Raw genomic sequence first — 19,899 nt, 5'->3', positions numbered from 1 at the left:
GATAAATGAAAATAAAATAAGCGAGAATGAAAGAAATAAACGAATATTATTAGTGGATAATAGCGTTAATAAAAGTGTAAAAATGGAGAAGGTTTGAAATTCGTTTTTAGCTATTAATTTACATTTGAACGACACAGTTGTACATATAGTATCTTCTTTGCAAATTTCTAGTACGCTGCCATTAAATATTCACAAATTATCTCAACATGCATACAACTCGCTTCTGCCCCATTTTCAAGTAAACCAATGTAATCAATTCCATTGAAACGCGTATACAAACATTCGTGTTTCAATTTCATTGTTTGAATCCTATTGAATCAACCTCGTTTCTCTTGAATGAAAAAATAAACCATGTAAATTCGCCTGTAGATACACGATCAACGCGAGCCAAACGCTATTACGTTAAACTTCAAATAAAAAGACGTAGATATCCTTGGATCGTATCTTGCTAATCGAGATTTAATGTTTCTCGAATGTCTCACTGATTTTACACGGGTAAGCTTCTGACTAATAGAAAATATACGAGAAAATTGTTTGTTTCGCCAATCTTACGAGTAGACCACGGATTTTTATTCAAATTCATACTCTTGAGAATATAATTAAAAAATGGAACTCCCATAGAAAATTGTTTTCCTACCAAGTATTATATAAACTACTATACTTTTGCATATTTCGTATATTTTGTACAAGAGATTTCCAAAGGTCCCATTTAGATCCTATTTAACTTTATTAATGACACAGTTAGGGTAATTCGGTATAGCTGGTGTTTGCTATTCGCCGACGATCTTGAAATCTTTAAAAAGACTTTGCCGATGATTGTATCCTATAGCAAATCGATCTCGTGCAGAATCAACGGCGTGTCACTAAATTTTACTAAATTCCATTTAACAAGGTCATCTCGACCACTATGCACGATTATGTAAGAGTATAAACTCGACAACGTGGCTCTGTCTCAAGTATCAGAGATTCGTGAGTTAAGCGTCCGCTATTCATCGCTTAAAAAGAAAATATTAATATTAGGATTTATAAAGCGCTGTGCTTGAAATTTCAGTCCTCCCCTCGCTATCAAGCTGTTACATTGCTCGCTTGTTAGACCGTGGTTGGGGTATGCATCGGCAATTTGGTCGCCAAATCAAGCTAAACACATACGATTAATAGAGAGGATACAGCATAACTCGCTAAGATACGTGACCTTTAAGTCGGGTCATGGAATGGCTTTTGCGGATCATAATTACAATCAGATCATGAGTCAGCTTAGCCTTGAACCGCTTGAACCCCCAAGGACTTTAGCGGATCTGCTTTTCCTATTCAAGCCGGTTAACGGTATTATCACGACTTGTTGGCCACGGCTTCTTCAGTTGATTCATTTTTACGCTCTTATGAGACCATTTAGATCTTCAGCAACTTTTTCTCACGCATCGCTGTACATCTGGTCTTTTCTAATTTTTGATCCGCTAAACCGCACATATGTACTGCTGCGAATTCGTCTACCGTGGCTTTGCATATTTTCCTACGCGACGTTAATTCCTTTAGAAATTCTGTTGCCAATCATCTGCAAGTCTTTAGGATACAGCTCCTTTGCCTACGGCTCTTGCAGTTTACACTCACTGCAATAATTATGTACACTAACGCGACTTGTCTCAGTTTATTCAATAAATATATTGAATTAATAGAATTCTCTATTTCCGCTTAGACTACCATCCAAGCTACAAGATATAAGAATAGACATAAAATGCGCGTTGAACCAGAACCAGAAGACACAAGCTTCCCACAAAAACACATACGTAATAAATAAATCATAAAAATAATTATAGTTCGACTCTGTTAGCTATACGTACAATAAATACTCAACTCGTTAATACGTACAATCCTTATAATCCAAATTAATATCTATCTATGTAAATCTGTATCTCAAGTTGCTCATATCATCCTGTATCTTCTTTCCAATATACAGGGTGGTTGGCGAAAAAAGAAGTCGAAAATATAGAATAAAAATTTTGTTTTTTTTAAATTTTGTCTTTTTTAAGTCTTTTTAAAAATCTACAGTGAGATCCGTTATAACGAGACGTGATAAAGTGCACGCGTACCGAACGAAAATTCAAAGTCGATTTTCTCGAAAACAAAGCCTCAAACGAAAAATTTTTATTCTATATTTTCGACTTCTTTTTTCGCATAGAATCACCCCCTTTCCGCTTGTACCGCCAGTTACCAACCACCCTGTATATATATATATTATAAATATTTGTTCATATTACGCGCGTTCTGTGTAATTTTCCACTGTGGAATTTCCTACAAACGCGACATAATCCGCAGTCCGCTTATGAGTAAACTTTCCGACTGAGAGAAAATGAGCGAAAAAGATGAAAAAGGATCCTACCTGCGCGACGACGGTGTTGAGTAAGAGGAACGCCAGCAGGGTGACGAAAACTGCCGGACTGTGGAAGCCCAACATCGGGTAACTAATGATATGGTAGACCGCGGGCAACGTAATCGTAAGCGGCAGCTCGCCGACCATCTTCGCCAAGTAATAGGCCGAGAGCCGATACGATCCTGACAGTCGCTCCTTGTTGATCACCTCGCGTTCTGGAGGAACTGAAACAGAATTTCATTCGCGATTAATTCACGTGTATCTGTATAGAGTGTTTCGATAATTACGATACAATCGGCGAGGCAGTGGTTTAAAAAAATAAATCGAAGATGTAGAATAAAATTGTCACACATTGCGTGCTTCGTTTTGGATAGAACAGAATTTGGAAATTTGTTTAGCGCACGCGAACTCGGTTAATTCCGTACTGGGTATGAATGAACAATTAAGGAGAATGTCCTGCATGCGAGAGTAAGTGAAAAACGTGGAATAAAATTTTTCCAATTGGGGCCCTGCTTTCGAGAGTATAGAGTTTCAACATGTTCAATTAAGAATCAGTTTGATATGTGCAGACCTATCTAAACGAAGTTTCAAATTTAATTTTCTCGCGAACGAAACGTTCCATGAAGAAGCTTTACTAGGGAAATTTACTGAAAAATGTTTACTGTACGGTTTCGACGTATTTGGAATGGGAATTTATTTGAAGTGGGAAGGTATTCCTATATCAATCCCATGTGGAATACGTCGAAAGAAGTTATAAATACTAGAATCGTTTGTTTTAGTTGTAAGAACCCTTACAGGAGAGAAGTATAATCGTAATTTAACTAATTCGGTATACTATTATTATTTCTTTATTTTCCTTTGAAATCTGTAAAGAGTATAAACGCTACAGCTCCAAGTTCAAGTTCCCGCGATTAGCAGAATCCTAACAACTCACAACGAACGTTTTATACAATTGAAACATAGCAGAGAATTCCTTTTCAGAGTAACAAACCGTCAACAACAGATATACAACGTGACGACCGAATCCAAACGAGAAATTCTCGTGAACAAAGGATAGTAAATGATAAAATGGAAAAGTTAGTAGTTTCGTGATTATTTTAGGAGGCGCACAACTTAATCATAGAGCCAGCAGCGATGTCTAGTCGCACGAGTTTGCCATTTTACAGTCATCGTCCCTCATCCTCGAGTAGAAAGTGAAATGGCTACAAGCAGACGATGAAAGCAAACTCGAAAAAGGGATGCTGGCTCGCAGCGAGCTGTAAAACCGATTTTAGCATCCTCTTTGATTCCCTCTCCATTCGAACCTCTTCCATCTCTTGGCTATTCATCTTCCTTTCTCGTTTCTTACTCTTTTCTACGCCTCTTATGCTTTAGTATGTATACCCTTACTATAATCACGAGCTTCTGGCTACAAAGTCGAAATTCTGTGCCTTCAACTTACTTAGTCTTTGCCTTTTGGTGCAAAATTTTGGCATTCCTGAAGAAACGAGTTTCTTTGACGATGGATTCGCCTCTTTCTTTTCGTTAAATATAAAGTAGAAAGAGCGGCTTCTACAATATTCTTTCATTTGAAGAAAATCTCTTGTAAGTTTGGTCCTTTTTGTGGATATCTTTGGCTACTTATGTAGAATTTAGTATTTCTCATGTTTCCTTTCTTTCTAAGCTTTTGCGAGGATAGCATAGTTTTTCGTATGTTTTTCTTACATTTTTCATTGTACTTTATAACTTGACTCTCCTAGAATCATTTTTTCTTTCTGAGAAAAATTGTTTTCTATTGACCACTATAATAGAAGTACATTTCTCTTCTTTTGGTGGTTTTAATATTTACTGTTTGGTTAAACGATAACTTATTAAATAAGTATCTTAGTCATTCATGTCATACTAGCTATCAAAATTTCTGTGGAAAAATTTCTGACACCAAAAGTACCAAAGTTTCTCTCCAGTCTTTTTAGTTTTGCAATCTATACATCCGAAACGACCATTGAACATTGGTCTCTCCTCGCCATGAACACGAGAAAACACTCGACTTCCCTCGAGATCAGATAGATACCAATGCGGACGACAATATTCAACGATAAAAGAACTTTAGCAAACTTGCCTTCGGACAATTTTTACTTAACCACGTTTTCTAGTATTGTTCAGCGATATCTGTCCAATATTTTCTACTTCCATTTACTGTAGGTTTTCCAACGTAGAAGGGTCATGTCGCTTTTGCGAATCCTCAACTGCGATGGAACTTTCTGGCAGAAAAATGAAAATGTGCAACGAACCGAATAAATTGAAGGGCTGATAATAACAATGATCCTGGTCAATCCTTATCTCTTTGTAAAGCAATGAAAAGTACTTCAGTATAATATATATTCATATATGTATTTTTTTGAACCTCTGTTCACCAGATACAAATTTGTCTGAAAAGAATATCCATTCTACAAGTCCCATTTGAAATTTGACATGCAATTATCTCCCTATTGTTATTCAATATTATCGTTGTCAATATATCTGTTATCATTATTGTTGGTACTGTTGTTATCATTGTAGTTTTGCACTATTTTCTATTAAAAAAAGTATTTCAAACAGAACTTACATTATTTCGATTATAATAATAAATGACTTCGAACAACCTTGCAAGACCACCATATTATAGGTTGATAAATTTGTTACGGAACGGGTTACACGACTACCTAAGTGAAAATATATAGTTCCATTGAAAAAGAAAGAGCAAGGGTCGTCTTGAAATATCAGAAGCCCATCTAGACAAGATTCGTAACCATTACGAGATATTCCCCTCGGAATAAGACAAATTCTGCTTGAAAAATATGTTTCAATCGCATACTTGAACATCGGTATAAATTCACTTCTACAGAATATTTAATTCTCACAACAGATAAATGTTAATGATTTACGCAAAAGTCAGAATAAAAGTTAAAGCGCTCTAAGATTAAGTGACTCATCCCAAAGTTTTGTGATAACGATTAGCCGGCAATTAGCTAACGATAAGGATGAAGTGTTTCAACAGCTGATTATTTAACCCTCATCCGTCCCCCGTGTCAAGTTTGACACACTTTTCCGGCCAAAGATTATAATATTCGGCCATTTATAGAACAATTTGTCCGGAACCTTCTCAATCTAATTCTCTTTCTATATTCTTTGCGACGAATATGCGAAGGAATCCCGATAAAATAATCTTCAAAATTAATTAATTATCCTTCCGTTTCGCTCACTTTTTTACCATTGTATCGAATCGACACCGAGGGACTCACGTAAAGACGCGAATTCGAGGGACGGTTGAGGGTTAAGGAATTGAAAGCTTGAACAAAGACAGAGAGTTTCGTTACGACCGTCACAGTTTCTTCTAGTAGAAAATTTCTATGCCGTTTCAAAGACAGGCTGACCGTCTGAAATTCGTCACGGCCGTTTCGAGCTTTGGTACCGGGTACGACAAAAGGGTCTCAATTGCCGTGCCGGATGATAAGTGGGTCACGGCACGACCTACATACTAACGTCTTGATTGACCGTTCCTCTGGTCCTTTGCAATTCTTTGCAATAAAAAAAAACGCGCGTTCGACTGAATGGCCGATTCAGAGCGTCACGTCGTCGCCGCTCAATTAACCAATCTACCTCATATCTGAGACTCTCCGCGTTGTTGCGCAACTGCCTCCACTTGTCCATCACCACCTGAGAACTTTCCATCGTCGAGCTTCGATCGTCGTGTTACTTCTCCTTCCTTTCGTAAATGTTCAGGAACGTTTTTCGACTAGTTGATTGGATGGCAGGAAATTTCCAAGAGAAAACTCTTGGGGATAGGTAAGGGAGAAATTAAGGAGTTGTTGACAGACTTGGGTCGAAACTTCTGCAAGTATTTGTACAGAAGTTCGAGTTGGTTAGTAGGTTCTAACGTGTAGTGAAAATTAAAGAGTTCGTAAGACGTGGTAGAATTAGTTGATAAGTTGTAGTACTTGCTTTTTTATCTGCCAGCAATTAGAAAATTCAATTCGACGATCGAGTGTTCTTTTTCTGCAAATTTTACTTATCTGAAGCTTGTACGATCGCTTGGATAGCTTGGATTCTTCCAATTAATTTATCGCCAGTTTGCTTATTTATACATTGCAAGGACGTTGGTATCTGTTGGCCAGAAACTTGAAGAAATTAAGAGTTTTTGGTGCTTGAAAAATCTGTAGCAATTGCACATGCACAGACTGTGTAGATAAACAAATAAGGTGAGAATGAGTAAACGACGAACAAACTGAGGATATAAGTAGACAAATCGAAGATATGAACGACAATGAGAATATAAACAACAAATCAGAATGTCGTATATTGGAAATATCTTTACAACGATACTAGGTATAATTGCTGAATAATCTATAAATACTTTTTGCTGTAAAATAAAAATCGCGAGAATATTTCGTATTTTCCGATGAATTATACTTCTTCGTTAAATTGGATTAAATTTCTTAAAACCGTGGTCCGCTAAATTGCTAAAATTGGACAAGTAAATATAGATGGAGAATGAAAGACTTACAACTGGAGAGTGCACCAAAGTGCGCGAAGAGCATCCAGTACGTGGTGCTGAAGAACATCCAGCCTTGGATATCATGAAGTGCCGCTTCTGTTCTGGGAAGCCTTAGCCACAACAGTCCAGCGAGTAAGCCGAGAGCTATCGTTTGCAGCCAATTCAGACGAGACAGCATTCGTGGCCGTGCCTCTTGAAAGTTTCTTTCTGATAATACCTGAAATCATCAATCATAATCTTGCGTTATGTATATGTATATCTGACACATGTTTCATCTTGTATCTAGAGAATCATATATTTTTTGCTTGTGTTTGAATGTAACAAGTTTTGAGAATATGTAAACCAGTGAATTCTATGTTATTTCTAAATGAATGTTCATAGTAATGGAAATTTTATTTAAAATCCAGTGGAACTCTATGTAATTCGTGAATGTTCATACAGTAATAGAAAAGTTGAGAATTTGTTTTTTTTTCATAAATTACTTTATTATATTACACCTACTGTTACCTTCATTTACACTTATTTTTACGCTTTAATTTACACTTATATCAACTACTTTATAAATACGGAAATTAGAATAATGCAACGCGAATAGAAATTTATCATAATTTGACAATTTCTTTCAATTTTTTTATATTTGCAGTATCGAATGAATCGATTAAAATTTCGCACGTGTGTGTGTGTGTATCTATCAAAAGAAAATTGGTCGATACGAACACTGTTTACCAAAAAATCGTAAAATAAAATTACTTTACAGTCATCCTTGCAACATCGTGCAACACGTACAAATAGCAAACTTGATCATAAAATTAAACCAACAATGGCCACGACTTGATCATTACGAAAAATTTCTTTCAAATTGCGAACATGTATGAGGAAACTGACTTTTTGATAGGTTCCAAGAATATGTAATTAATCAGAGGCTGATGGAGGTACTGTCATAAAAATTGAAGGAGTTGGACAACTGAAATGCAGATACACAACTTGGTTATTAATCTACGTGCTCGGAACGATATGAACACTGCCCCCGTGCGCGACAATGTCACAATGCAAGGTTGCTCAGCTACACCTCTTTGGTGCAGCTCAATTATATCAGCGGCCGTGAGGAAATAGAACGCAAAGTTTCACAATGCTGGTTTCGAAGGTCTCTTTAAATTACAACTATAGTACGCGAGCAACTTCACCATATGACGAGCACGTTATCGTTAATTACTCAATTAGCAGGCAAATCGATCGCAGCCATCGATCTAAACAACGTACGGTACGCTTGTATACTTAGTCAGGCTGAATTTCATTTAAATTCAAATGGCTAACTTCAAATTATCTGTAATGTAATCTAGCTGTCTATTATATCTGAATTTTGTTGATTTATTGCGTTGCAAAATAAATACGGCCTTGTTTTACGCTTACTACAAGATACGCGTGTCTAAAGACAAGGCCAATTTATGCCACGACCTGATACATTTATATTTTAAACTGAACCTTTTCAGATAGTTGAGAAACACGTATAATAGAATTTATGTATATATTATATATATTATTTTCATATTGAAAAATTGTAAAACAAAATATAAACCTTTGGAAACGTTTTCAAAGTTCAATCAGCGTTTTCTAAGTAATCAAAAACAAATTTGGGCATTACATACCGGCGAATGGGATTTTACTGAATTTTAGTGAAATCTCTCTTTGTAAGATTAATTAGGAAACAGAATCCCATGAAATTTTGGGATTTTATTAATCGACGATCCGATAAAGACAGAACAATTAAACATAAGTTACACGTGATATAAAATATACCAATATAATAAATTACTCTAACAAAATCGTCCCATGAAATTCGGTCATTATTAAAAAAAAAAAATATCTGAAATTTCTACCTCAACATAATTTCTTATACATTTCAAAACAAATGACATATAACGCAGCTTATATCATCTGTCCAAAAACAAAATAATCTCACGAGATCGTTTCACGCTATACGTAATATCATTCCAATTAATTATTTACCATAAAAATTAGTTCCCTAAAAGATATCAATTTTCTTAAAAAATATTTTCCTCCATTTTCTACTGTTTATCGTAAAACGTTTTCTAAATCTCAACATCGCAATCTCAACACGCAAGTGACACGGAATATAAAAAGAGGGGCGGGACTTTCTCTATCGTGAATCGAGCTGAAAACACAGCTGCGCGAAGAATAGTTGAATCGGGTAAAAGTGATGCAAGTGGCGAGATGCGTTTGCACAAAGCACGCCACAACGAACAGACATACCGGTCGTTGTAATTATCCGGATATGGCGAATCGCGTAAACGCGACCTAGTTCTCTTTTCTGCGTTGCTCGATCCTCTTTAGCGAGCCGATTCTCTTTCTTTTATCTTCTTGCTCGTCTCACTTCCAGATCTCCGGCTTTTCCAATTCACGGCACCCACGCACTTTCTTCAGGAATCGCTCGATTTCTTCAGGGTGAACGAATTTCTTCTCGACCGTCACTTTGATGAGAAGACGTAATTTCAAGTTCGATCCAAGCTTTTCTGATCGACGAGACGCTTGTTGGGAAATTTTATGGAAGATGAAGATTTCTTCGAGGCGAATGAATTTCTTTTCGATTATATATTTGGTAAGACCGTATAGTCTAGAGTTTCAGTGAGGTCAAGTGAAATAATAGATTGAATTCGTTAAGATTCTTTTTTCTATTGAGATTCGATTAGCGATTGTTGAGTGAGTTAGTGAATTTTTGATCGATTTTCCTAGCCAACAAATATAGTTTGGTAAATATTATTTTCGTTCTGAGAGATTCCTTGCTTATTTATTATTAAGGTAATTAAGTAAAGTTAAAATTCAATTTGTTAATTATTAAGATTCTCTTCTTATTTCCATTCCAAGAAAATATGTGATTTATATTATCCTGAAACATTTAGTAAAGATTAGATCGTACGACTAATTTAAAAGCTTGTTTAGGGCAATTTCCCTCGTGATTTTGATGCAAAACTATTTTAGTAGATGTAAACTCTTCAGAAGAATAGTTGATCACATAGATAATCTGCTGTTGCTTACAGATTTCTTCGTAAGTTTACTGAAGTACAGTTTTCGTGTTTCAGCGAATGAAGTGGTTCAACATAATTTAATAAAACTTTATTTAAAATAAAATAACCAATAAGATCGATGAAAACGAGTATCATATTGACACTATTACATTATGTTTGTATCATTTATTCTCTATTACAATTCGTACACGCGTCATTATATTTCACTTTTCAAGACGATCCCCTGAAGCTTTGTATCTTATCTGAAACCTGTTTCGAAACTTGTACTTCCCTTTCCGAACATATATCACGATTTACGATAAACAATTTAAAAACTATGGTATATTTTCAGCTCCTTTGATCACACACGCTTCCAATATTCTTTTTCTTTTTTTTTCATTATTCTCATTTAGTCCTTGATATCCAAAGAAACATATTGTTCGGAAAATTGTTGCCAATCTGAAAAATGATTGGATGAGGCGTAATAGGTGAAAGATCGTGCGCCAGAGGATTAAACGGAAGAAATAGCAGGAGCACCTTGAATATTATCTGGAACGACTATGTTACAGCTATAGCCAGATAAACGTCGAGGACTCGCGATACGAATTTAACGCTAGCATTAAACTCGAATCCTGATGTCATTTCCATTTGCCTCCCTATTATCCCCTGCATACCAGGCCACTCATCTAAATTTTCATATTGCTATTGCATGCTCTATTAACCGTGCAATGCAATCGAACTTTTTGATCTCTCCTTCAGACGACGACGACGACGACCGCTTCTCTTTGCTTGCGTTTAAGGCCAATTCGAGCCGAGCGTTGCGTTTCCGAGGAAATCAACGCTATTGCCCTACATAATTCTCAACGTTGGCGGTTCGCTTCGTGGAATGTCGTCGGATATTTTTCATTTCACCAAGAAAATTTCTCTCCCTATTCTCCTTACTATTGTTCCGATCGACACTTATCGCTACTTCATTTCAATAAACGTTCTTCGTACTAGAGACACTGGCATTGGTATTTGCTATTTTTAATCTTCCGAGAATTCTTTTGTATATTGTTTGCACTTTTCTTATTGTTGTTTATCGAGATTTATGTGCGGCGATTTATTCCAGGGATAAACACTCTTTATATTAGTAGCATTTATTGGTATCTACGATTTTTCATCTTATGACGAAAATTTCTATGTATTATTTTTTATTTTTAATTTTCATTATTTCTTTCTTTCTAAACATTTTTGTAGCAGGCATTGGTATTTCTTAATAATTTTTTACTTCGCAATAAAAATGTCTGTTCCTAGTGCTTTTGTCATTCTTTAATCATTGGTTCGGATTTATTACCATTTATTGCGGATGTAAAAATTCCAAGGTGTTAGAATCGATTGGTAATTTTTCGTTTCTGTCACGCTGAATATTCTCCTCCTTCTTCGTGTTATCCCCCTTATCCTTATTGATAATTCAGATTTATTGTAATTTATTTCACGCATAAAGATCCTTCGTATTTGTCATGCATTTATAAACAGAGATGTTCTCTGTAAGAAAATATTCATATGCGTTCAAGTTTGTACTTGGACACTGACATTCATCAAAAATTATATTCTCCATAGTGTAATGATCAAAATCGTCGATCAGAAATCTGACAGATGAATTGCTATTAATAATTCAATATTAATAAACAATTCAATATTAAAAGTAAACGTCTCGTTTGGAAGGCAAGTGTTACAAAGTATTTTTAGAGTAAGAAATCTATAAAATTCTTCTCTTCATTTAAGAGTATAAGAAGCTGACCTCTTGCTGAATTTTGATAGTACGTCTGCTGCATAGATAGCACTAGAGAGTTAAGGTTACGTGGACGGAAGGGAAATATTCAAGATGGCACGCTGCAACGCAACGCGGCAAGGGAAGTGAAATCAGAAAGTTAACGAGAACCGGAGCATCATGCGGGACGATCTCATGACGATTCTGTTTTCAATTGCTAAACTGACGTCACTTCTTCTCGGGAAATAACGGAACCGAGTCCGGTTCATTTCGTTCCCTAACGATACGCCTCTTTGGCCTTCTGAACTGTATAAACTTTGCCATTCTACACATTCAGTTATTCAACCTTTATAGCTTTTCTAATTGAAAATTACCTCTGATATAACGGAATGTAATAGGAATATTTATCTGTACAAATATCTTGAACGTATCTATCAATGTTAAAGATAACAATTTTTAACAAAAACATTTTTTTCATTTGTATATACTGCACAAATTTGTTCTTCGTTATTTTTGTACATTATTTTGTGTTTAAAGGTAACTGAGAATTATCAAATTGATTTGCATATTCAATGAATTTTTGTCCAACCTCTCAGCCATTTCTTAACAATCTTTGATATATTAATAATATTTGACGTATTCTAAACAATTATTCTTTTCTACTTAATGTCCCCTACTGAAAGTAAAACTTGTAGATGTTTTAACAGATCAATGTTCTCTGATGATTGTAGAATTTGTACATCTTAAATACATCAGTGTTCTCTATTAATTGTAGCAACCGTACATCTCAAATTTATCAATATTCTCTCCTATATAACTGTAGGATCTGAATATCTTGAACATGTTAATATCAAAGACTTAAGACTTTTTGTAAAAGAATTCTGTATCTCTATTTGCTTCTTTTATTATCTTTTAAATAAAATAAATTTTTAAATGAAATCATATTTTTCCTATTTTTGAGCCAAATAATTTGTATTTAATCTAAAATTATTAATATAATATCTTGCAAGGATGGTTACAAATTTAAGGAATTAGAATCCGTCAATCTTTGAAAAATTCCTCCTTTCTTTTTCCTCTTATATTTCATTGATTTCTCGTGACAAAGGCACCAATTTCTATATCTCTACTATCGCTACAAACTGCACACATGTTGCATGAACATTGAGTGCAGCGCAGTTTCAACGCCTAACCGCTGGAAACGTCTGCAAAGTGGTACTCACTTTAAATTGCGACCAGAAACTGGTGGGCCACTGCCAGGCATAGTCGTCGTCCGCAGAACTGGCACTGCTGCTGGCATGGCTTTGTGTGTCCAACCACAGCGTACGACCTTCGTCTTCTTTCACTGTAAATCATCGACACAATGAAAGGGCTAGAGAAGGTTTGTTCATTTTTCAAACATTGTCATTTCAAACCGCGGCACGAAAAGAGAAAAATACCAAAAAATCAAAAACAGAATACTTTTTAATTTTAACGCAATACTCAAATTTTGGTATTTCAATCTTGCTCATATCTCAACAAATAACAAGATTTTCAACGTTCTAAGAAAGTGTTCGTTATAAAATTGGAATCATTGGAATAAGCAAAACATCTCTAAACAAAAAATCAGTTATATATTAAGTTAAGTTATATATTAAGATTTCTCCGATGAAAAAGCGATTTAAAATTTCTAACAATTAAAAAAGAAAAAATTAGACTACACTAAGATCGTAAAACTCGAATATTGTACAAATCAAAGATCGAACGTAGTTATAAAAGTTAAAGTTATACAAATCCCTACGGTTTCTCTTCGTCCTGTCAATTAAAATTTTTCTAATCAAAGAGTGGTCTAATTAAAAGAATGACACGAACTAAAATCGTGAAACTCGAATATTCACATAAATCGATCGATCGAATTGAGTACCGAGAGAGTTATACAAATTTCTACAATTTCTCTTCGTATTACGATCACGATACACATAAACTACAAAATAGAGAGATCAGAAACGTCGAACAATTATTATTGGCGAGTCGAATCGATCAGTTTTCTCTCGATTCGCAGTGTTCCTTTAGGCGATCGTTCGACCTTTGATTGCTCGCGAAGGGGGAAACGAAAGAATCATCCCCTCGGCCCGACATACTTCTCCGCCGCGAAAAATCCCCGTGTTATTGCTAGACAGTCCATTTATAAACCGTTAATCAATCGACGCCGGAGGAAATATTCGGCCGAGCGAGATACCCGTATCTCGAAGAATGATTACTGACTACAATGATCCGCATTCATCGTCCAATCGAACGATTCTTACGAACGTACGTTTGTTCAACGATGAATAGACCTGGAAAATAATCCTCCCGCGAGATCCAACCGCGTTTATACTCGTTCGAATTTGGATAGAATTAAGATATCGTGGTAGGTCACGTGTCTGCAGATTTATTGATAGTTACACTGTGATTGTTTATGCTGTTTAAACTGTACAAATGTACAGAATGTATATTCTGTACAAATGTGTGTATATAAAGAATTTGTATTTAGTAAGCGAAATAAATTGTGTCATTTTGATTCTGTTGAAGAAAATATAATCTTGTATAAATCTTGTACACAATCTATCGGTGACTTGGTCGAATTTTCCTGTTTCGTGTGAAACGTATTGTTCGTATATATTGAAAGATCATTTTTTATTTTTGGTAAATGTTTCAATAAACGTTTGTAATATTACTCGCAATAGTAGGAGTATTTGAAGATTAGCATTCGAGGTTCTAGCAGTTTCTTAAGGGCTGTATATTTATTCCTTTATATTATAACTCTTTAAGTGAGCTCTTTGAATGGAAGAAACCTTCTAAATTTTGGGCCAAACGCTTCATAAAATCTTAATATTCATCTCCTTACAAGTCTCCCCTCTCCGAAATATAAAACTACAATTTCCAGCCAAACGCAATATAAAATAAACTACTTGAAATCAAACACAATATAAAACTTAGAAATTCCCAAAGGAAATACAATCTATTTGACAACAGAAGGAAACAATATTCGACTCCTCTATATCCTTAAAATCCCAAACAATTAAAAATCCTCTTGAATGCTTAAATCCTTATCCCGTGGCAAGCATCGGCTCGAAAAATCGATCGAATCTCGCAGACACGTTGACCCACAAACACCGGTGAACACGATCTTCGAGTTTTAAGCGGCTGAACCGGAACCGCAACTATTCTAGCTCGATATATCCGCGATAGTCCCCAGGCGTGCATACAGCCGACACCATGGACCGGTCGTGCACTATGCAATACCGTTGTGGCTGATGTGGTGTTCGTGATAATGGATCAGATGGTCGCAAAGCGGATGCTGGCTTGGATTGTACTCCGGACGAAGTTCTGGCGGGCAGTCAGGTCCCTGTCTCGTGTTCCTCGCCGCGGCCACGATGCGCTCGCGAACCTCTTCTGGCCCCTTTATTTGCTCCACTGTTAACAATCGAAAATGGAACATTGAAATTGGACATAAGCACGAAACGCTTAACTTTAATTGTTATTAGCGAGTTAAGACTGTCTTGGGTAATTGCACGACCTGATTTGCTGGTACGGTAAAGGGAATTTTCATGAGGATGACGAGATAGTGGTTGCTTTGACTGGAAATTTAGAGCGGTTGGAGCAACCGCTGCTTTTGGACTAGATATTGAATATTTATGTCGGGTTAAAGACGTTAGACATTAAATAAGATATTCGTTTCCTCAAACAATTTTCCTCTGGGTGATTAGAATTGCCAGGTTTGGCGTTAGATATTGAATATTCATATTGGGTTTAGATTTCAAATATTACTCTTAGCAGAATTTCAGAATTTTTCTCTAAGCGAATAGAGTGGCCACTGATTTTGAGTTAAATATTGAATATTTATATCGAGTTAAAGATGTTAAAATATGGTATTAAATAAGACATTAGTCTCGTCACAGAATTTTTCTTTAATTCGAAGATGAATCTGAAGGATACGGTAGATATTTTTATGAATAAATATATTCCGGAATAAATAATCCTTTGATGAATTAATTACCTTTAAATAATTACCTTTCCTTGGTCTTGATAATTCGTTCGATAAGAAGTTAAATTTATTTCAGCCGGGTTAGGGAAAAGATAATGTATAGGGTTTAGGAATTGATATAATAGTAACATCAATAGTAACTTATCGGCTTTCGCCTATCGCGACCTTCTTTCAACGTGTACAGTGATTTTTCTTATTTTCAGCTTCTATATTCCAATCGTGTTTATAAGTCTATTCATTTAAACAGGAGGCTCTTATTCTTAGTTTGTTTAGGAATTAATATTCAGTTGTGTTACGTGATTTTATTAATTCCATAATATTCAGTTTTAACATTTCTAAGTCTAAGTTTATTGTCTGATTTGTATAATGAACTTCTACGAAGTATTTATTACTCTAACATATTGTTGTATTTTATCAAAGCAACGTATAAGTTACTTTACTTCCTTGTATCTTATCAGAACAATATTTACCTCACTTTAAAAGTACACAATAATTTTATATGTATTTGCACGATCTTAACATGTTATTTCATCGTTTGTTCTTTTATGAACAAGAAGAACTCACGTATAAAATCGGCAGGGTTATAGTGTGGCAGTAGCGTGAGTCCAATCGTAGAGAAGAACCTGCCAATATTCGTTGTAGGGCCATAATATGCCACCTGGCCACGACTTAACAGCAGGATCTTGCTGAAACTGTGGAACATCCTGGAACTGGGCTGATGCACTGTTACCACGATGCTCTTGCCTTCTTGTTCAGCGTATTTCTTCAATCGTGAAATCAATCCTTGTGCCGAATGCGAGTCCAGTCCGCTCGTTGGTTCCTGGATAATCGTATTATTAATTATTTTACTTTCTACTTGCATTGTGCAATGGTATAGGGGTCAAGGATCTTCAGAATCGTTATTTTTTCTATTTTTATCCTTTCTAGCAAAGCGTTGTTCCTTTAGAATTTTTACTACTTTTGTCGTCGAAATTCAATTCTAATTACTACCAGAAGTAATTGAAGAATATACAGGGTGGTTGGTAACTGGTGGTACAAGCGGAAAGGGGGTGATTCTACGCGAAAAAATAAGTCGAAAATGTGGAATAAAAATTTTTCTTTTTAATTTTTTTTTCTTTTTTTTTTTTAATTTTTCCATCGAGACAACATCTACAGTGAGATCCGTTATAGCGTACCGAGCGAAAATTCAAAGTCGATTTTCTCGAAAACAAAGCCTCAAGCGAAAAATTTTTATTCTATATTTTCGACTTATTTTTTCGCGTAGAATCACCACCTTTCCGCTTGTACCACCAGTTACCAACCACCCTGTATAATATAGCAGTTTTTAATTGTGAGATATTTTGAAATTTTCTAGATAATTTCTAGCTTTGAAGTTTATTTAAGAATCCTAAGAAATATGCGATCTTTGAATATTTTAGGAATATGGAATTTTGTAAAATAACTTGCTCGAGATGATCTATTTTCAATAATTTCAAAAATATGCCACACTGTAACAATAGAATATTTAAAAACTAATCAAGCATACTCCAATGATAATAAAGCTTCTAAAGTAGAGAAAAATACGAAATCTTGTGGAATATTGATGCCAAGGAAAATTCTACAGGAAATTACCACCACTAAAATATTTTTAAAGAAGATTGTTACTAATAAATCGTTTCAACGGAAATGAACAAAAAGTAAAGAATTCTAAAGAAGCTACATAGAAAATCCTCATTCCTCTCTATTATCAGCAACATTAAGAAGCTTACGTCGAGCAACATGAGCGAGGGATTGGTGAGAAGTTCGCAGGCTATGCTCGTCCTCTTCTTCTCGCCGCCGGACAGTCCTCGTTTCGTATAATCCCCGATAACTAAAGAACAGAAGAGAAAAATAAAAATGAAGAACACAGTTACACGGCTGTCTATATAACAGGGCGAACCTTTTGGCTCGCCATTATCTCGCCTTGGTAATTAATTAACACTAATTGGCGGATGTATCCTCGATCTTCCGGCGACTAAGGTGGATACCTTAATTCACGCGGAAAGACACGATGATGATGGGCGCCGTGGTTAAAAATACGCCGCTCAAAATACGTAATTGGGATGCAAGACGCGCGATACATATTCCGCGAACTTAATCTCCTCTGCACACGGTGTCTTCGAACTTTGTTGAATTTTTCTTACAAGCCAAACTGATCAACTTCGCTGTTTGGTAATTTGTCAAGTTTCGTTACATAAATGTAAGTGATTAATTCTTTAAAAAATAATTAATGGATAATTAAATTCAGAATTAATTAATAAATAATTAAAAATAATAAATTAATAATTTTGTATGCTGGTTTACAGCGAAAAGATGACACGAATGATAGCCAATTTTAAGGTAACTGTAAAACGTAATGTGTGTAACATCGCTACTTCCCTACACATTTCAATTTGCAGAGTCAGTCAACGCGACTGCTGAATAGTTCATGTTGTACAACTTGAATATCGTAGTTTAGAGGCATATTGGACCGGAGAAGGTAGGATGTATGAATAGTAGAGTAGATGTTAGTAGAACCGGAGGGAAATTGAATGAAGGAGAGGTGAATCTATGGTTTCTGTATTTTGAAATTTTCTTTGTGACGTAGATAAGGGAAAACTGAGCGGTTTGCTTCTAAAGAGGAAAATAAAGTTTGTAGTGATTCTTCGAATTAAAATTGTTAAATATTCCAAGAAGCTTTTTTAGTAGAATATCTACGCTTGTGTGTAGTGCTGGAAATTCATTTTGCTTTGTAAATAATTGCTCCTTACTTTCCAGTGGTGTTTACATTTTTATCTTAAAGTAGTAAATTTTATTTAAAGTAGTTTATTTTAAAGTATTTGTTAAATTAATTTATTGGAATAATTCCAATAGTTTTTTTCGCAAATAACAGAAATGTGTTCGAAAAGGTTTTACGTATTTCCATTTACAGGTCAAAATGTACAATGAAATCTATAATGCATAATAATAGGATATATATATATAATATTTAAAAATAATATAATATAAATTTATATAAAAGCTTGACGTATTTTCATTTACAAGTGGTACAGTTAAAATGTACAATAAAATCTATAATACATAATAATACGATATATATATATATAATACAATAACAAAATATACAATGACCATGGCTGTGATTAACAATAAAAAGGATGAAATTCATTGCTATAGAAACAGAGTTCAAACGTCACTGTGTTCAATTTACTTATACAATATCCTAATTACTTCATTTCCTTTCATAACTCTCAAACTCGTCCCGGGTTAACAATTAAAATCGATCAACAATCAAATCCCATTTCGTTCGCTACAACGCTTCCGCTACTATTACTGTATTCATTTTTCTCGTCGCGAAAATTATCGGAACTCGATATGAAGGTGAATTTCGGATCAACGACCAAAAAAGGAAACGAATGAAAATTCTCGTTCCATCGGTCCTTCCTCGATTGAAATATAAAATCGTTTCGTCTGGTCCTGAAAACGATTCCAAATTGGATTACGAACGCGACAAACCTGTAGCGTTGCTGCAAAGGCAGAAATAAAAAAAATATTCAATTCGAATTTATTCCCTATCCAATTAAATGGAAAAAATTGCTAGGTTGCTCATCAATGATGAAACACATCGGTCAAACGGATATCTCCATCGTAACGAAATAAAGTGAAAAAATCAAACAAAAAATTAACAGAGAAAAATGGTTTTTTTTACTGGCTGCTGCCCAATAAAAACATTATTCAAGTTTTGTGATCACTTTTTATTACCTTTCACTTTTTCGTTGATTCAGAAAATAATTTAGAATGAAACAAATATGACGCTTGATGTATTTCTTTTGCGTCTTTTTTTTTTTCACTCTTCTTTTCTCGTTTAACGTTCAACGTCGATTATGTTTATCTTTAATTTCCTAAACTCCATTTTTAACTCTGTTTTTAGCTTTTTATCGACGAACAGTGTCGATCTATTTTCCGCGAGAAAAATTGTCGATAAGACGAACAAAGAAATTTCAGAGAATTTTACAAAATATCATTAGGAATATTAATATTAAGAAGATTTCGTTCGAAAGAAAAAAGAAAATATCGATGTCTATCGATCCGAAGCATTAATTAATCAAGAAGTTAATCTTCCACGAGATTTCATAATCGAAGAACCAGATGCCAAACGATTTCATAATTTGCGAAACGTTAACGGCTACTTTATTACGTAATAACTTCTTCATATAAATAAATATGTCTTTCTCGATCTCG

At 34.9% G+C, this 19,899-nt stretch overlaps 1 protein-coding gene across 6 annotated transcripts in view; it reads right to left on the bottom strand.

Annotated features, from left to right (window-relative positions):
* The window catches only part of E23 (ABC transporter G family member E23), a 272,552-nt gene that overhangs the window by 4,605 nt on the left and 248,048 nt on the right, over positions 1-19,899 (bottom strand). For all 6 annotated transcript variants that reach the window (XM_069112852.1, XM_069112853.1, XM_069112856.1 and 3 more), the window contains 6 exons: positions 17,409-17,509; positions 16,225-16,480; positions 14,919-15,089; positions 12,878-12,999; positions 6,891-7,098; positions 2,378-2,592 (listed from right to left, as the gene is read on the bottom strand). In XM_069112852.1, coding sequence (XP_068968953.1) covers positions 2,378-2,592; positions 6,891-7,098; positions 12,878-12,999; positions 14,919-15,089; positions 16,225-16,480; positions 17,409-17,509 — 1,073 coding nt within the window. The remainder of the gene's footprint in view (positions 1-2,377; positions 2,593-6,890; positions 7,099-12,877; positions 13,000-14,918; positions 15,090-16,224; positions 16,481-17,408; positions 17,510-19,899) is intronic.

The sequence above is a fragment of the Bombus flavifrons genome, chromosome 5 (assembly GCF_040668555.2).
Source record: "Bombus flavifrons isolate JBK064 chromosome 5, iyBomFlav1_principal, whole genome shotgun sequence".
NCBI lineage: Eukaryota > Metazoa > Arthropoda > Insecta > Hymenoptera > Apidae > Bombus > Bombus flavifrons.
Note: the sequence above shows the minus strand (reverse complement) of the source record. Positions and strands in the feature narration are given on the sequence as shown.